At 48.3% G+C, this 14752-nt stretch overlaps 1 protein-coding gene across 4 annotated transcripts in view; it reads right to left on the bottom strand.

Annotated features, from left to right (window-relative positions):
• Positions 1-9896: 9896 nt before the first annotated feature.
• Positions 9897-14752, bottom strand: part of LOC105496588 (spalt like transcription factor 2) — a 42598-nt gene continuing 37742 nt past the window's right edge. For all 4 annotated transcript variants that reach the window (XM_071100477.1, XM_011767145.2, XM_011767147.2 and 1 more), the window contains exons 2-3: positions 11648-14475; positions 9897-11061 (exon numbers count right to left, since the gene is read on the bottom strand). In XM_071100477.1, the coding sequence (XP_070956578.1) occupies positions 10825-11061; positions 11648-14362 (2952 nt within the window). In that variant the 5' untranslated portion in view covers positions 14363-14475 and the 3' untranslated portion in view covers positions 9897-10824. The remainder of the gene's footprint in view (positions 11062-11647; positions 14476-14752) is intronic.

Below are 14752 nucleotides of genomic sequence, written 5' to 3'. Positions count from 1 at the left end.
CTAGAGATGAGCAAGACAGAAAAGTCATTTCCGGTGTCGCGCTTTCTTGGAAGCTCTAAAGAGAGCCACGTTAGGTGTTGGCAGAGCGGCCAATATAGTCTTTATTACCTGCTCTCTCTTGCTTCCGGGCACAGTGAGGCTGTGGTTGCCATGTTGGTGACTGGCAGAGCGGCCATGTTGCTTATAGACGCGCATGCGGCCATGTTGAATATTCGGAGAGGAGTCCTGAGAGGTAACCTACGTTAAAATAGCACTCATAAAGAGCAACACTGGCCGGGCGCGGTGGCTCAAGCCTGTAATCCCAGCACTTCGGGAGGCCGAGACGGGCGGATCACAAGGTCAGGAGATCGAGACCATCCTGGCTAACACGGTGAAACCCCGTCTCTACTAAAAAATACAAAAAAAAAAAACTAGCCGGGCGAGGTGGCGGGAGCCTGTAATCCCAGCTACTCAGGAGGCTGAGACAGGAGAATGGCGTAAACCCGGGAGGCGGAGCTTGCAGTGAGCTGAGATCCGGCCACTGCACTCCAGCCTGGGCGACAGAGCCAGACTCCGTCTCAAAAAAAAAAAAAAAAAAAAAAAAAAGAGCAACACCGTATAGTACAGTTTTTTTTTTTTTTTTTTTTTTTTTTTGAGATGGAGTCTCGCTCTGTCACTCAGGCTGGAGTGCAATGGCGTGGTCTCAGCTCACTGCAACCTCCGCCTCCCGGGTTAAAGTGATTCTCCCGCCTCAGCCTCCAGAGTAGCTGGAATTACAGGTGCGTGCCACCACACCCAGGTAATTTTTGTATTTTAGTAGAGACAGGGGCTTCACTTTGTTGGCCAGGCTGGTCTCGAACTCCTGACCTCGTGATCCGCTTACCTCAGCCTCCCAAAGTGCTGGGATTACAGGCGTGAGCCATTGAGCCCGGCCTGACACAGAGTTTCATTCTTATCACCCAAGCTGGTGTGCAGTGGTGTGATCTCAGCTCACTCCGCCTCCCAGATTCTAGCTGCCTCAGCCTACCTAGTAGCAGGTATTACAGGCGCCTGCCACCACGCCCAGTTAACTTTGTATTTTTAGTAGAGATGGGGTTTCACCATGTTGGCCAGGCTGGTCTTGAACTCGTGACCTTAGGTCATCAGCCTGCCTTGACTTTCCAATGTACTGGGATTACAGGTGTGAGCCACCGGCTTGGCCTTTTTTTTTTTTTTAATGGAGCTCCCTGAATGGAAACATTTCCAGAATCACTGACTTATCCAATGTCTACATGATGCCATACACTGTGTCCAAAAAATACAAAAAAAATAGTTTGACTGGCATGGCTCCTGTTTTCAAAGAGTTTATGATCTGGTAAAGGAGCTATGAGCCAGTTTATTAATACTGAACCATCTTTACAGCATGAGGTAGCATGAGCATAGACTCTTTAAAAAACAAAAACAAAACAACAACAACAACAACAACAACAAACGTAATTTCAAAGAAGAGGAGGACTGCAAGTTTAAGGACCCAGGAAGACATTGGAAAGAAGCTGGCATCAAGGTGCAGGCTTGAAGTGACCGCTAAGGTTTCAGTAGGTGAAGGTATAGGAGGGAAATCCAGGTCTAGAATATGATAAAGGCAAAGGTCTAGACTAGAGGTAGGAAAGCACGGCGTGTGTTATGTCAATCCGGATTAGTTCGCCAGAACATAAAGATTTGTATTTGGGAATATTGGGAGAAATTTTAGGTTCCCAAATTTGAGGCCAGATTGCAGAAGGTACATGGTACCTGAGTAAAGACTTGGCAATTTATTCAGAATACAATAGGAAACAAAGTTTGTAAATAGAAATGTTTCAAAATTGATCTACTGTTCTAGATAAATTGAAGTGAGGAGGAAGGAGATTTAGGAGAGGAGAAAGATGGTTAGTAGTCCATTGTAACTAAGTGTCTGATGAGAAGAACTTTAACTAAAAGCTGGTTATGAACAGTAATGAAAAGGAAGGGGTGAATATGAAGGGAGCTATTGAAAGATTGTAATATGACTTTTATCCATTCAGTAAGTATTGAGTGACTACTATGTGTTAGATACTATGGAGATTTAGTAGTGATCAAAATACTCATTTCCATCTCATTTTCTGAACTTAATTTACTTTTAGGGAATTTACACTGTCTTTTGGGATGTGTAACTTTGTTTTGTTGTTTTTGTTTTATTAAGACAAGCCTCACTCTTTCACTGCTGGAGGGCAGTGGTGCAAAGAAGTAGCACAAGTACTCCTGAAAGTCAATCAAATCAAGGGCAGCTCTCAGAAGTTTTTGCTTTCACATTAACTCTGGGTAAATTATTACAGTGGCATATTGGGCAAATTTTTTGAAGTACAGGAAGGTCTCTTATCATGATATTCTTATAGAGAGATTCTTTTTAGACTCCTCTTGACCAGTTTGCTGCTCAAAAGAAAGATACTGCTTTCTTGTCAGCCCAGCAGCCACAGAGGAGGAGGAGGAGGAAGGAAAAATGCAGACAGACTTCTTCTAGTCAAAACAGAGTGTAAGCCTAATTTTGAGCAGATGGGTGCTGCATGCATTACACTTCTGAACTTTTCCTCATATCTGCTGTGGTAGATTGCTTCCAGAGTTGGCCACAACAATGCCTCCCACCCACTTGCCTTCAGGCAGTGTGACTTTGCCCCCTTTCAATCAATAAGTAAAGCTTATTCTCCCTCCTCTTGAATCTGAGCTAGGCTTCTGACTAGCTTTCACCAAAAGAATGTGGCAGAAGTGATATTCCCTGAGTTCTAGACCTTAAGAGGTCTGGACCTTAAGAGGCATTACAGCTTCCGGGGTTTGGTTTGGTTTTGTTTCTAATTTTTGAGAGAGAGTCCCTGGGTCTGTTGCATCTAAACACTATTGAAGCAAGACACAGATCTGAGGGACCTCCAGATGTGCTGCCACAGCTTCTGTTTCTGCCCTCTTGGAACCCTGGGCCTTCATGGAAGTCCAGTTACCCTGCTAGACCATTTGAAAAGAGAGACCCTGTAGGATGAAGGATGGTAAGGAGAGAGGGTTCAGCATTACAGTCAGCCATCCAAGTAGCCAGAAGTGAGTGAGGCCATCTTGGCTTCTCCAGTCCAAATGAAAGCTGCCTGAATGAGCCCAGTCCTCACCACATGGAACATAGACAAGCCATCCTACCAGGCACTCCATGGAATCATAAGCAAATACGTAAGTATTAAGACACTAGGCCAGGTGTGGTGGCTCACACCTGTAATCCCAGCACTTTGGGAGGCCGAGGCAGGTTGATCACGAGGTCAGGAGTTCGAGGCCAGCCTGGCCAACATAGTGAAACCCTGTCTCTACTAAAAATACAAAAATTAGCCGGATGTGGTGGTATGTGCCTGTAGTTTCAGCTACTTGGGAGGTTGAGGTAGGAGAATCACTTGAACCTGGGAGGCAGGTTGTGGTGAGCTGAGATGGTGCCATTGCACTCCAGCCTGGGCGACAGAGCAAGATTCTGTCTCAAAAAAAAAAAAAAAAAAAAGAAGACACTAGTAGGCTGTGTGCTGTGGTGTGTGCCTGTAATCCCAGCTGCTTTGGAGGCTGAGGTGGGAGGATCCCTTGAACTCAGGAGTTCAAGACCATCCTAGGCAACATACGAAGACCCCATCTCAAACAGTACTAACTGTATACTTCACTTTTTTTTTTTTTTTTTGAGATGGAGCCTCGCTCTGTTGCCCAGGCTGGAGTGCAGTAGCACGATCTCGGCTCACCTCCGCTTCCCAGGTTCAAGCAATTCTTCTGCTTCAGCCTCCTGAGTAGCTGCAACTACAGGCATGCACCACCATGCCCAGCTAATTTTTGTATTTTTAGTAGAGACAGGATTTCACTATGTTGGCCAGGCTAGTCTCAAACTCCTGACCTCGTGATCCACCTGCCTTGGCCTCCCAAAGTGCTGGGATTACAGGCATAAACCATCGTGCCCAACCCTTCACTTTTTACTTGATTCTTTGGATGAACGTTTTTTTCCCTCAAGTCTTGTGCATATCTGACTGAAAACAGAATATCCACTAGGATTAGTCAACCTACCATTATTAAATGTTAGAATAGATAAGGAAATATAAAGGGAAGTCAAAGTTGGGTCTAATTGAGAATAAGGCTAGTGAAATCTGTTTTGGGGATCAGAAGACAAGTGTTTGTTGATTGGCTAAGAAGTTCCAGTGACGGCTGGGCGTGGTGGCTCATGCCTGTATTCCCAGGACTTTGGGAGGCTGAGGCGGGCGGATTATGAGGTCAGGAGTTTGAGACCAGCCTGACCCACACGGTGAAACCCCATCTCTACTAAAAATACAAAAATTAGCCAGGTGTGATGGCGCACGCCTCTAATCCCAACGACTCGGGAGGTTGAGGCAGGAGAATCACTTGAACCCAGGAGGTGGAGGTTGCAGTGAGCCAAGATCACGCCACTGCACTCCAGCCTGGGTGACAGAGCAAGACTACATCTCAAAAAAAAAAAAAAAAAAAGTGCCAGCGACAATAACCAGAGTTACAGGTGCAGGAGTTTCTGAGAGATGAGAATGTGTCAATAAATTCTGCACCTTGTTCAGGGGTGACACAGGTTGAATTCTCTGAGAAGCAGATGCTGGGACAGAATTAGCAGTACAGAAGTTTTACTGGGGAATAACACTGGTATAAGGAAAGACAGTGGGGGAAAGGGGGAGTGGAATTGATTAGGGAGACCTGTCAGACCATCATGCAGACCTGATAAAGTCTCTACCAGTCCAGTAGGAATTTCCAGAGCAAAGATTGTTCATTAGAGTCCTATGTTCCAATGGCTAAGCCCTTGTACCTTGCTCAGTTTTGGGCCAAGGATTGGAGAAGAGCAGTACAGCTGGAGGTTGTCAACTAACCAGGCTCCTTGCAGCTTGTTAGCCAGTTCTTTCTTGAAGGAACATCTCAAAAGCAGCCCATCTCTGCGTCTGCCAAACAGAGTGCGATGGATCTTTTACAGGTTCTTTTTTTTTTTTTTTTTTTTTTTTTTTGAGTCCGAGTCTTGATCTGTCTCCAGGCTGGAGTGCAGTGGCATGATCTCAGCTCGCTGCAACCTCCACCTCCCAGGTTCAAGTCATTCTGTTGCCTCAGCCTTCCAAGTAGCTGGGATTACAGGTGCCTGCCACCACACTTGGCTAATATTTATTTTTGAGATGGTGTTTTGCTCTTGTTGCCCAGGCTGTAGTGCAGTGGCATGATCTTGGTTCACTGCAACCTCCTCCTCCTGGGCTCAAGTGATTCTCCTGCCTCAGCCTCCCGGGTAGCTGGGATTACAGGCCTCTGCCACCACACCTGGCTAATTTTGTGTTTTCAGTAGAGATGGGGTCTCATGACGTTGCCCAAGCTGGTCTTGAACTCATGAGCTCAAGTGATCCACCCGCCTCAGCCTGCCAACGGGCTGGGATTACAGGAGTGAGCTGCAGCGCCCGGCCTTGCATAGGTTCTTAAATGGCAACTGCATTGATTCCTAAGTTGTATAGGTTGAGTTAATATACTTGAGAGTGGTTATTGTGAAAGGTGAATTCAAGAGAATTGTATGCTCCCTTTCCCTTCTCCACTTTAGAATTACAAGTTTGAATTCCCTCTCTTGGATTCCACAGGACACTGTCCATTATCTCTCATAGTTCCTTTCACCCCCAAATAAAAGTATTTGTTTAAAGCTAGGCACCATGGTATGTGCCTGTAGTCCCAGGAGGCTGAGATGGGAAGATCAGTTAAGCCAAGGAGTTGGAGTCCACCATGTGCAATACTGAGACCCTGTCTCTTAAAAAAAAAAAAAAAAAAAAAAAAAAAAAAGAGTATCTGTTTACATTTTCCCGCTGAGACTGAGCTCCCTAAGGGCAGAAGTTTATTTTACAGTCAAACATCATATAATGATGTTTTGGTCAACTATGGACCACATGCAGAACAATCGTTCCATAAGATCATAATGGAGCTGAAAAATTCCTATCACCTAGTGACGTTGTAGTTGCCAGAATGTTGTAGCACGGTTACTTCATTTTAAATAAATTTAGTGTAGTCTAAGCATACAGTGTTTATAAAGTTTACAGTAGTTTACAGTAATGTCCTAGACCTTCACATTCACTTACCATGCACTCACTAACTCACCCACAGCAACTTCCAGTCCTGCAATCTCCATTCATGGAAAGTGCCCTATATAGGTATATCATTTTTTAATCTTTCGTATTGTATTTTTACTGTACCTTTTGCATGTCTAGATATACAAATACCATTGTGCTACAATTGCCTACAGTATTTAGCACAGTAATATGCTGCACAGGTTTGTTGCCTAGGAGCAATAGGCTATACCATAGCCACACCTAATCTAGGTGTGTAGTAGGCTATACCATATTGGTTTGTGTAAGTAAACTCCATGAGGTTTGCACAACAACAAAATTGCCTAATGATACATTTCTTGGAATGTGTCCTGGTCCTTAAGCGAGGCATAACAGTATTTACTTTTGCACCTAACCAACACTTGGTCTCTTTTTTTTTTTCTTTTTTTTGAGACAGAGTTGCCCTCTGCCACCCAGGCTGTAGTGCAGTGGCACGATCTTGGTTCACTGCAACCTTCACCTCCCAGGTTCAAGCAACTCAAGTGATTCAGGCAATTCTCCTACCTCAGCCTCCGGAGTAGCTGGGATTACAGGCCACTACCGCCCGGCTACATTTTGTACTTTTAGTAGAGATGGGTTTTCGCCATGTTGGCCAGGCTGGTCTTGAACTCCCGACCTCAGGTGATCTGCCCACCTCGGCCTCCTAAAGTGTTAGGATTACAGGCGTGAGCCACTGTGCCCAGCCTAAAAATTATTTTGACTGGGAATTGAGAACTCTTGGTCTCTGAAACAGAGTAAATCCTCAAAAGTCAACTGACTGAATGAGCAAAGAAGCAGTCTCTTGCTTCTTATAATAGCAATGACTTTATTCATCCAATTTGAACTAGATCCTCTGTTTCATGTAAAATAAGTGTTTTGCAAGCTGTATTTATTTATATATTCATTCCTGCAGGTTAGACTTAATTCAACTTCCAAAAAGATTGTCCAGCAAAAAGTTACTGAGAGTGGGAAATGGTGGGGCTGAGCATAGAGATAGGGTCAATTGTAAGAAGGAAGAAATTAAAGGCTCTAAGAAGAGAAAGAATAAATTAGGGATGAAGGGAGAAAAGAAATAGAAATAAAAGCTATTAAATAAGAGGAGGTCAGTGAAAGGAGAAAAAGCAGGAGAGGGAAAATAATGAAAAGGAGGCGGAAGGAAAATAAAGTAGAGCTGTGAAAAAGCGGGGTAGGGATTCAGGCTTAGTGCTGGCCTGCCCAAGGAAGTGTCCATCAATAGAAGCTTCACTGACAGCTGTTACCATAATGGGAACTGGCACCTAAAGAGAGGGCAAGTCTGGTTTAATTAGTTAAATGGCATTATCTGTGTCTAGTGGGGGTGGGAGAGGTTAAGGGGATGGAAGGATTGGTGACCCACCTCCTTCCACAGGCTGAGAGGAAAAGCAGATCTACAAAGCTTTGCCAGAAATGAAAGATTCCCATGCGTTCCTATTCATCAGTTACATTTTAAAGGGGGCTTGTACTGCTCTGGTGGGGGCAACTAGAATTAAACATTGGTTCTTTATCTTAAATTAAGAGTAGGTTTATACCGGGCATAGTGGCTCATGACTGTAATCCCAGCACTTTGAGAAGCTGAGGCAGGCAGATCACTTGAGCCCAGGAGTTGGAGACCAGCCTGGCCAACATGGTGAAACCTTGTGTCTACAGAAAATATGAAAAATTAGTTGGGTGTGGTGGGGCGCACCTATAGTCCCAGCTCCCTGGGAGGCTGAGATGGGAGAATCACCTGAGCCTGGGAAGTTGAGGCTGCAGTGAGCTGTAATTGCGCCACTGTACGCCAGCCTTGGTGACAGAGTTAAGACTCTGTCCCCCCGCCCCTAAAAAGGAATAGGTTTACTCACCTCTTTCCCTTCTTACAGGCAGCCTCACATCCAGAATCTTAAATGATGTAGCAGAAAGCAAGTGCCATCTCTGATGAGTGAAAGTAGTGCCATGACTGGGATTCTGCCTACCTGAGTTCTGTTTTTGTTTTGTTTTGTTTTTTGAGTCAGTGTCTCACTCTTGTCACCCAGGCTGGAGTCCAGTGCTATCATAGCTCATTGCAGCCTTCATCTACCACCTCAGCCTCTTGAGTAGCTGAGACTACAGTGGAGTAGCTGGGGCTACACGTGCTTGCCACCATGCTCAGCTAATTATTATTATTACATATTTTTTGAGACAGAGTTTGTCTCTTGTTGCCCAGGCTGGAGTGCAGTGGCATGATCTCAGCTCTCAGCAACCTCTGCCTCCTGGGTTCAAGCAATTCTCCTGCCTCAGTCTCCTGAATGGCTGGGATTATAGGCGCGTACCACCATGCCCAGCTAATTTTTTGTATTTTTAGTGGAGACGGAGTTTCATCATGTTGGCCAGGCTGGTCTTGAACTCCTGACCTCAGGTGATCCACCCTCCTCAGCCTCCCAAAGTGCAGGGATTACAGGCATGAGCCACCGTGCCCCGCCAGCTAATTATTTTTTGCAGAGACAGGGTCTCATTGTTTTCCAGGCGTGTCTTGAACTCCTGGGCTCCAGCGATCCCACCCGTGTTGGCCTTCCAAAGTGCTGAGATTACAGGCATGAGCCACCGTGCCTGGCCCTACCTGGGTTCTTAATCCAGCTTTGCCACTGAGTGACTTTGGGCAAATCATTTTATCAGTTCCATCCCTTTAGCACTAACAGGCAATGATATTAGAATCTTACAAATCAATCTCCTCAGACTCAGGTAATCCTCCCATCTCAGATTCCTGATTGGCTGGGACCATAGGTGTCTACCATCACACCCAGCTAATTTTTGTATTTTTGGAAGAGGCAGTGTTTTGCCATGTTACTCAGGCTGGTCTCAAACTCCTGGGCTCAAGCTATGTGCCTGCCTCGACCTCCCAAACTGTTGAGATTATAGGCGTGAGCCACTGTGACAGGCAAAAAAAAAAAAAAAAAAAATTATACGTTTTATTTAACCCCATCCCTATGTGCTTCCTCTGCATTCTTTTTTTTTTTTTTTTTTTGGGAGGGGGGACGGAGTCTCGCTCTGTCACCCAGACTGGAGTACAGAGGCGCAATCTCGGCTCACTGCAAGCTCCGCCTCCTGGGTTCACGCCATTCTCCTGCCACAGCCTCCCGAGTAGCTGGGACTATTGGCGCCCGCCAGCACACCCGGCTAATTTTTTGTATTTTTTTAGTAGAGACGGGGTTTCACCGTGTTAGCCAGGGTGGTCTCGATATTCTGACCTCGTGATCCTCCCGCCTCGGCCTCCCAAAGTGCTGGGATTACAGGCGTGAGCCACTGTGCCCGGCCTTCCTCTGCATTCTTAATGCTAAGAATCCTCCTTTGTCTTGTTGGTAGAAATTATTAGGGTTGAATTACATTTTTTTTCTTTCTGATTATGACATCAGATCTCAAGGATCATAAAGTTTAATTCACCTTGGTTCTACAGATTGACTGATATCAGAAGGCTGATCTGTGGTTTGAAAAAGACTGAAAAGAAAGTTTCCAACCTCCAAACAAAACCCACACAAAAGCCTGGTGGTGGAAGGTTCTAGGTAGAGAAAATCTAGACAATGACTGGACATAATGGGCAAATGCCTACCTTTTGGAAATACAAACTCCACAGGGAACAATTTCCACAGGGAAGTTACATTAACTGAAGGCTGTCTTAGGACAAGGCTGAATAAAGTAAATATTTCAACACCATATGTTCAGCTTTGGCAGGAGATGTAGGTGGGAAGGGAATCTCAATGTTGGAGAATGCCCATATCACACCCCAGCTGGCTATGTAATCATGAAATAAGGAGAAACACATAAATATTTGGTTAAAACACCTTTAATGATAGAGGGAAAGACACTAATATCTCCCCTGTCTGTTCTTGACATTTTACTAGGTTAGGAAGCTCTGGAGCCTACAGCTTGAGGAGAAGCCATCGTTCAAGTCAGTCAATAGCAAAATCCTCACTCTCTCCTCCTCAGAACTCCTGTTCCAAATGATCCTATGTTAAGAGTAAATACTACATCTCATTACAAGACAGAGAGGCAGGGAGGATGCCACCTGGAGCTGGTCTCCCAAAGTCTGGGACTCTAAGAACCAGACAATGACAAAGACACAGGCCCCAGCCTACAGATAGGCAAAATGGGGAGGATAGGGGTCTTGAAAGAGGAAGATAAGGAAAATACAAGGGGCCAGGGAATAAAGGAGGGAGTTATCTAAAACTAGAAGCATACTAGTGCTAGGAAATCCCCCATGATCCCTGGAACACCTCTGCACACTATGTCACTATTAGCCCAAAAGAATATTAACGAGAATGTCCACATTCACAATAATTTGAGGCCCTTTCCCTTACATCATGCCCCTTTCTTAGTCACATAGGTACCAGCAAGCCCTATGTTTTAGCAACATTCCATAACTCTCTCATCATTACTTCATCGACCATGCTGACCAACAATGCTCCTTAAAGATATGAACTTCACATTTCCCAGATATCTCCTGGGAGACCTCTTGGCAAGAAATCAGCTTGTTTCCCGACTTTGAGAGGCCATGATGAATGAGAAGCTGGAGAGGTCTCGGCACACTGACCAGCCAACACCTTTACTTTAATGTGACCATCAGGGGATTTACTGGGAAAATTTTCCTATGCCCTTCATTTCTCCATACTTCCTAGGGTTGGGTCACCAATTACTGGAGCATCTTCAGTACCGGCACCTTCTGGAGGAGGGGGAGGGGAAAGGAATATACAGTTTGCTACTTCTTGTCTATGATGGGCTTCTCAGGCACTGCCTTGGTTGCAGGAGGCTGAAATAGGAGGGGAGCTGTCTTCTCGTTGGCTTCCCTGGATCCCATTGTTGGAGGCACCTTCCCAGCCACAGTTCCTAGGCCAAACAGCACTGGTGGGGCCAGGCTTGGAGTGGTAGTGGAGGTGGAGCTGGAATTCCAGGGCTTCATGGGCAGGCCACTTGACAGGAATGCCACATACTGGTTCTAGAAAGATAGGGGACCCACACCCACCAGCTGAGCAGAAAAGTCACCCCAGAGGAGTGACACTGGGCCCTCAGAGACAGCTGCCAGCCCTTTGGGCTAGGCTGCAATTCCAAATGTAGGTGCTCAGGTGCACCTGCCAAAGGGAAAGGGAGAGGAAAGAGGAGGGGAAAGAAGGGTCACACCAGGGAAGCTGGAGAGGGTTCCTCTTGAGAAAGCTGCAGAGAATCTATTTTCCTCAGGTACAGAGAATGACGAGGTAAGAAAAATTCCTTAGGGGGCCATCCCCTTGTAAGCACAGTAATTTCCAAGCTCAGGGACTAGAGAAAAGCCACTAGGGACATATCATGTTAAGAACTTAGAGAAAAAGACAAAATCAGGGCTCATAAATCTGGGAGGTCCTTTTGTGAAGGTGTTTCTGCTCTGTGGGACAAAGAGCAGCAGGTACAGAAAAACAGGCTCATGGGATCGTGGGGTCATCTTTTCGGGGAAAGGGAGAGAGCCCTGTGGAGGTGATGGAAGGTGAACAGCCAGGGACTAAAGAAAGAGCAGCAATATTCTGAGCGCCATGGGGGGCAAAGGGCTGTACCTGGTGGTGTGCCAGTAGCATATGCTTCTTGAGGGTAGCCCGCTCAAGAAAGCCCTGCCTGCAGAAAACACAAGTGAAGAGCGGCCCCTCCTTGGGGTGGGTCTTCTGATGCTCCTCCAGAGCTGCCTGGGAGGGAAAGGCCAGGCCACACACTTCGCAGGCCTTTCTGCTGCTGCTCTCTCCTGGCTCCTTTCTCATTGCCTCCTGCAGGCTCAGCTCCTCTACCAAGGTTACGCTGGTGCCTTCCCCTTCTGGGGTGAGTGCTGATGCTGGGCTTGAGCTTCTCTCCGGTTTGCCCCCCTCTTCCTTGCCTCCTAAAGCATCACTGCTTCCCTGCTCCATTGGCTGAGGCTGATCCAGGCTCTCAGGTGGTGGTAGTGGTGGTGGCAAAGAAGACTGCTGAGTAGCTTTCTCATTACTGTCCATCTCCTTCCCAGCTGTGACTGCTGCCGCCACTGTCCCCACCTCCTCCTCTGCCCCAGATGCCTCTTCTGAATCACCTCTCACTGATATTGCCTTCTCACCTCCACTCTCTGAGCCTCTCCCTGCCAGGGAATCTTCATCAGTCACATCTTCCTCTTCTTCCTCATCCTCTTCTTCCTCCTCCTCAGACAACTCCTCTTCTGGTGATGGCTGCTGGGACTGTTGCTGGGGGAAACTCCCTGCCCCAGAGACTGTAGATTGCTCGGAGCCATTCTCTTGAGCAGCTCCTCCACCTTCAGGGAGTGCGGTACCACCATTGGGGATCTGGCCCCCCAGGTGCATCCGGACATGCTGCTGCAGAGTGACAGCATTGGTGAACTTCTTCTGGCAGATGGGGCAGGAGTTCTGTGCCCGGGCAGCTGGACTGGCCTTGTGGCCCACGAAATGTGCACGCAGATTACCCCTGGTGGAGAAGGCTCTGCCACACACTTTGCATTTGAACGGCCTCTCACCTCCATGTTGGCCATAATGAAGGCGTAGGGCCCGAGGACAGCTAAGCACCCGGAGACAGATGACACACTGGTTAGGTCCAGAAGAGGCTGAGGATGAAGCTGCAGGGGCAGAGGTGGTGGGGGCTCCTGAGGCAGTTGAGGTCACTGCCACAGCTCCTTGCCGGTCAATCTTTTCTACCAGTTGCTGCAGCTTTGATGTCTCAGAGGGTGAGGCCCCCAAGGGCTCTAGCACATAGGGGAAGGGGAAGCTGCCAGTGGACTTGAAGTGGTTGGTAAGCAGTGCCCAGCTCGGTAGTGAAGTCACCAACTTACTTAGCTGCATGCGAGTTGCTGTGCTACTTTCTGCCACTCCACTGATGGCTGAGCCCTCACTCCCTGGGGGGGTGTTTTCATCAGCTTTATTCTTGGGTTCCACTGCTTTCATGAGCACAAACTTATTGAAAGCCGGGAGTCCTGGAGCTGTGGCTGTGCCTGCACTGGTGGAGAGCAGAGTCAGGCTCTCTGTGGCACTGAGTGCTGTGGTGGAGGCCACCAGAGGCTTGCGCTCAACACCTCCACCTGGAGTGGCTGCCTCCTCCTCGGCCTTCTCTGGTGGTACGGACATACCATAAGGCAAGCCACTGCTGGTAATGACGTAGTCTAGGTGCTCTGGTACTGGGTGTGGGTTCATCTGCACATGCGGGTACTTCTCACGATGCCGGTGGAAATGCACTTTGAGGTTGCCACGGGTGGTAAAGCGGTTTCCACAGACATTGCACTTATAGGGCCTCTCACCCGTGTGGGAACGAAGGTGGATCTGCAGGGCACTGTCACTGCCAAATACTTTGGCACAGAAGCGGCATTTGTGCCTTCCACCAGGCTTCTCCAAGGGACCCATCACTTCTCCATAGCTCAGCTCACCACTTCCATTCTTTGGCTTCAGGAGCCCTGGGGAGGCAGTGGCCTCGAGGCCTCGGGCTGCCCCAAGACACTGTGCTGCCAGTAGTCCCGTGGTGCTTGGGAATGCCAGATGAGGCGAGGCAATCAGCTGATCTGTGCTGCCTGGCAAGGCTGGGGAAGGGGCAGGGGTAGGTTTGTGGCTTCGCCCAACCCCTCCAGCAGAGAAAGGATGCTGTGACCCCAGTGGGTGGTAAAGGTGGAAGAAGGCCTGCTTGGGCGTTTCTGCCCCTGAAGAGGAAGAGGAGGAGGAGGAGGAGGAAGATGCCAGTGTCTTGCTGGTTTGGACAGGCTTGATGGGGCTGAAGAGGGGTAGTAGGGGCTTGGTGGAAGAGGCAGTCCCTGTCCCAGGTAGCTCTGAGGGACTGGCAGGGGCACCCACTGTCTGGCCTAAGGAGCCAAGCAACAGCACCTGCCTGCAGATTTGCTCAGTCATCTGCATCTGATGGATCTGCCGCTGCTGCAGCACCCGTAGCTCTTCCAAGATCAGGGGGATGTTCAAGTGGCCACTGCCTACACCTGGGGGCGGAGGGGGTGGTGGAGGAGGGGGGGGTGCAGGGGTCGATTCTGGAGGTAATGGGGTTGCTCCCAGCTTGGGACTGGCCAAGATCAGGCCCCCACCTCCCCCAGCCGCTGTACCTGTGGCAGCGACCAGGAAATGCCCCGAAGACTCCTCTCCTCTCCTCTCTGGGCCCCAGGTGGGATCCGTGGGCACGGAGGACCCAGAATCTGGGGGGTTGCTATGCTCTGTGTCCATGACCTGAGGATTATTGTGACCCTCAGGCCGGGGTTCAGAGGAGGCTGAAGAGTTGTTGGGGTTCTCCTGGCCCCCAATTATCACCATTACAGGAGGGTCAGTAGAACATGCATTCTGGTGGGCGAGGAATTCAGTTGGGTCAGTGAATTGTGCGCAGCACTTGGCACAGACTTGGGGGTGATCTTCCTCGCTAGCATCACCTGGGGAGAAGACAAGGAGAGAGAGCGTGGGTGGCGCAGTTGGGTTGGGTATACCGAGGCTCTAATTAACAAGGAGCCCAGTAACCGCTAGTTGGGGGTGGGGAGATGAGCTCACCATCAGGCCGTGCAGAAGTCTAAAGCTCAGGCCGGAACAGTGTGGACAGGAGACAACCCGGCATGGGGCAGGGGTGAGGGGGAGGGAGGCGGGAGGAGGGGAGGGGGGCAAGAGCATGCTACTCCCCTCCTCAGCCACCCTCCCTTCCCAAGGCCACAAGCG

This window comes from Macaca nemestrina, chromosome 7 (genome assembly GCF_043159975.1).
Source record: "Macaca nemestrina isolate mMacNem1 chromosome 7, mMacNem.hap1, whole genome shotgun sequence".
In the NCBI taxonomy this organism is placed as follows: Eukaryota; Metazoa; Chordata; class Mammalia; order Primates; family Cercopithecidae; genus Macaca; species Macaca nemestrina.
The sequence above is the reverse complement of the archived record's forward strand: the minus strand, read 5'-3'. Positions and strand labels throughout refer to the sequence as shown.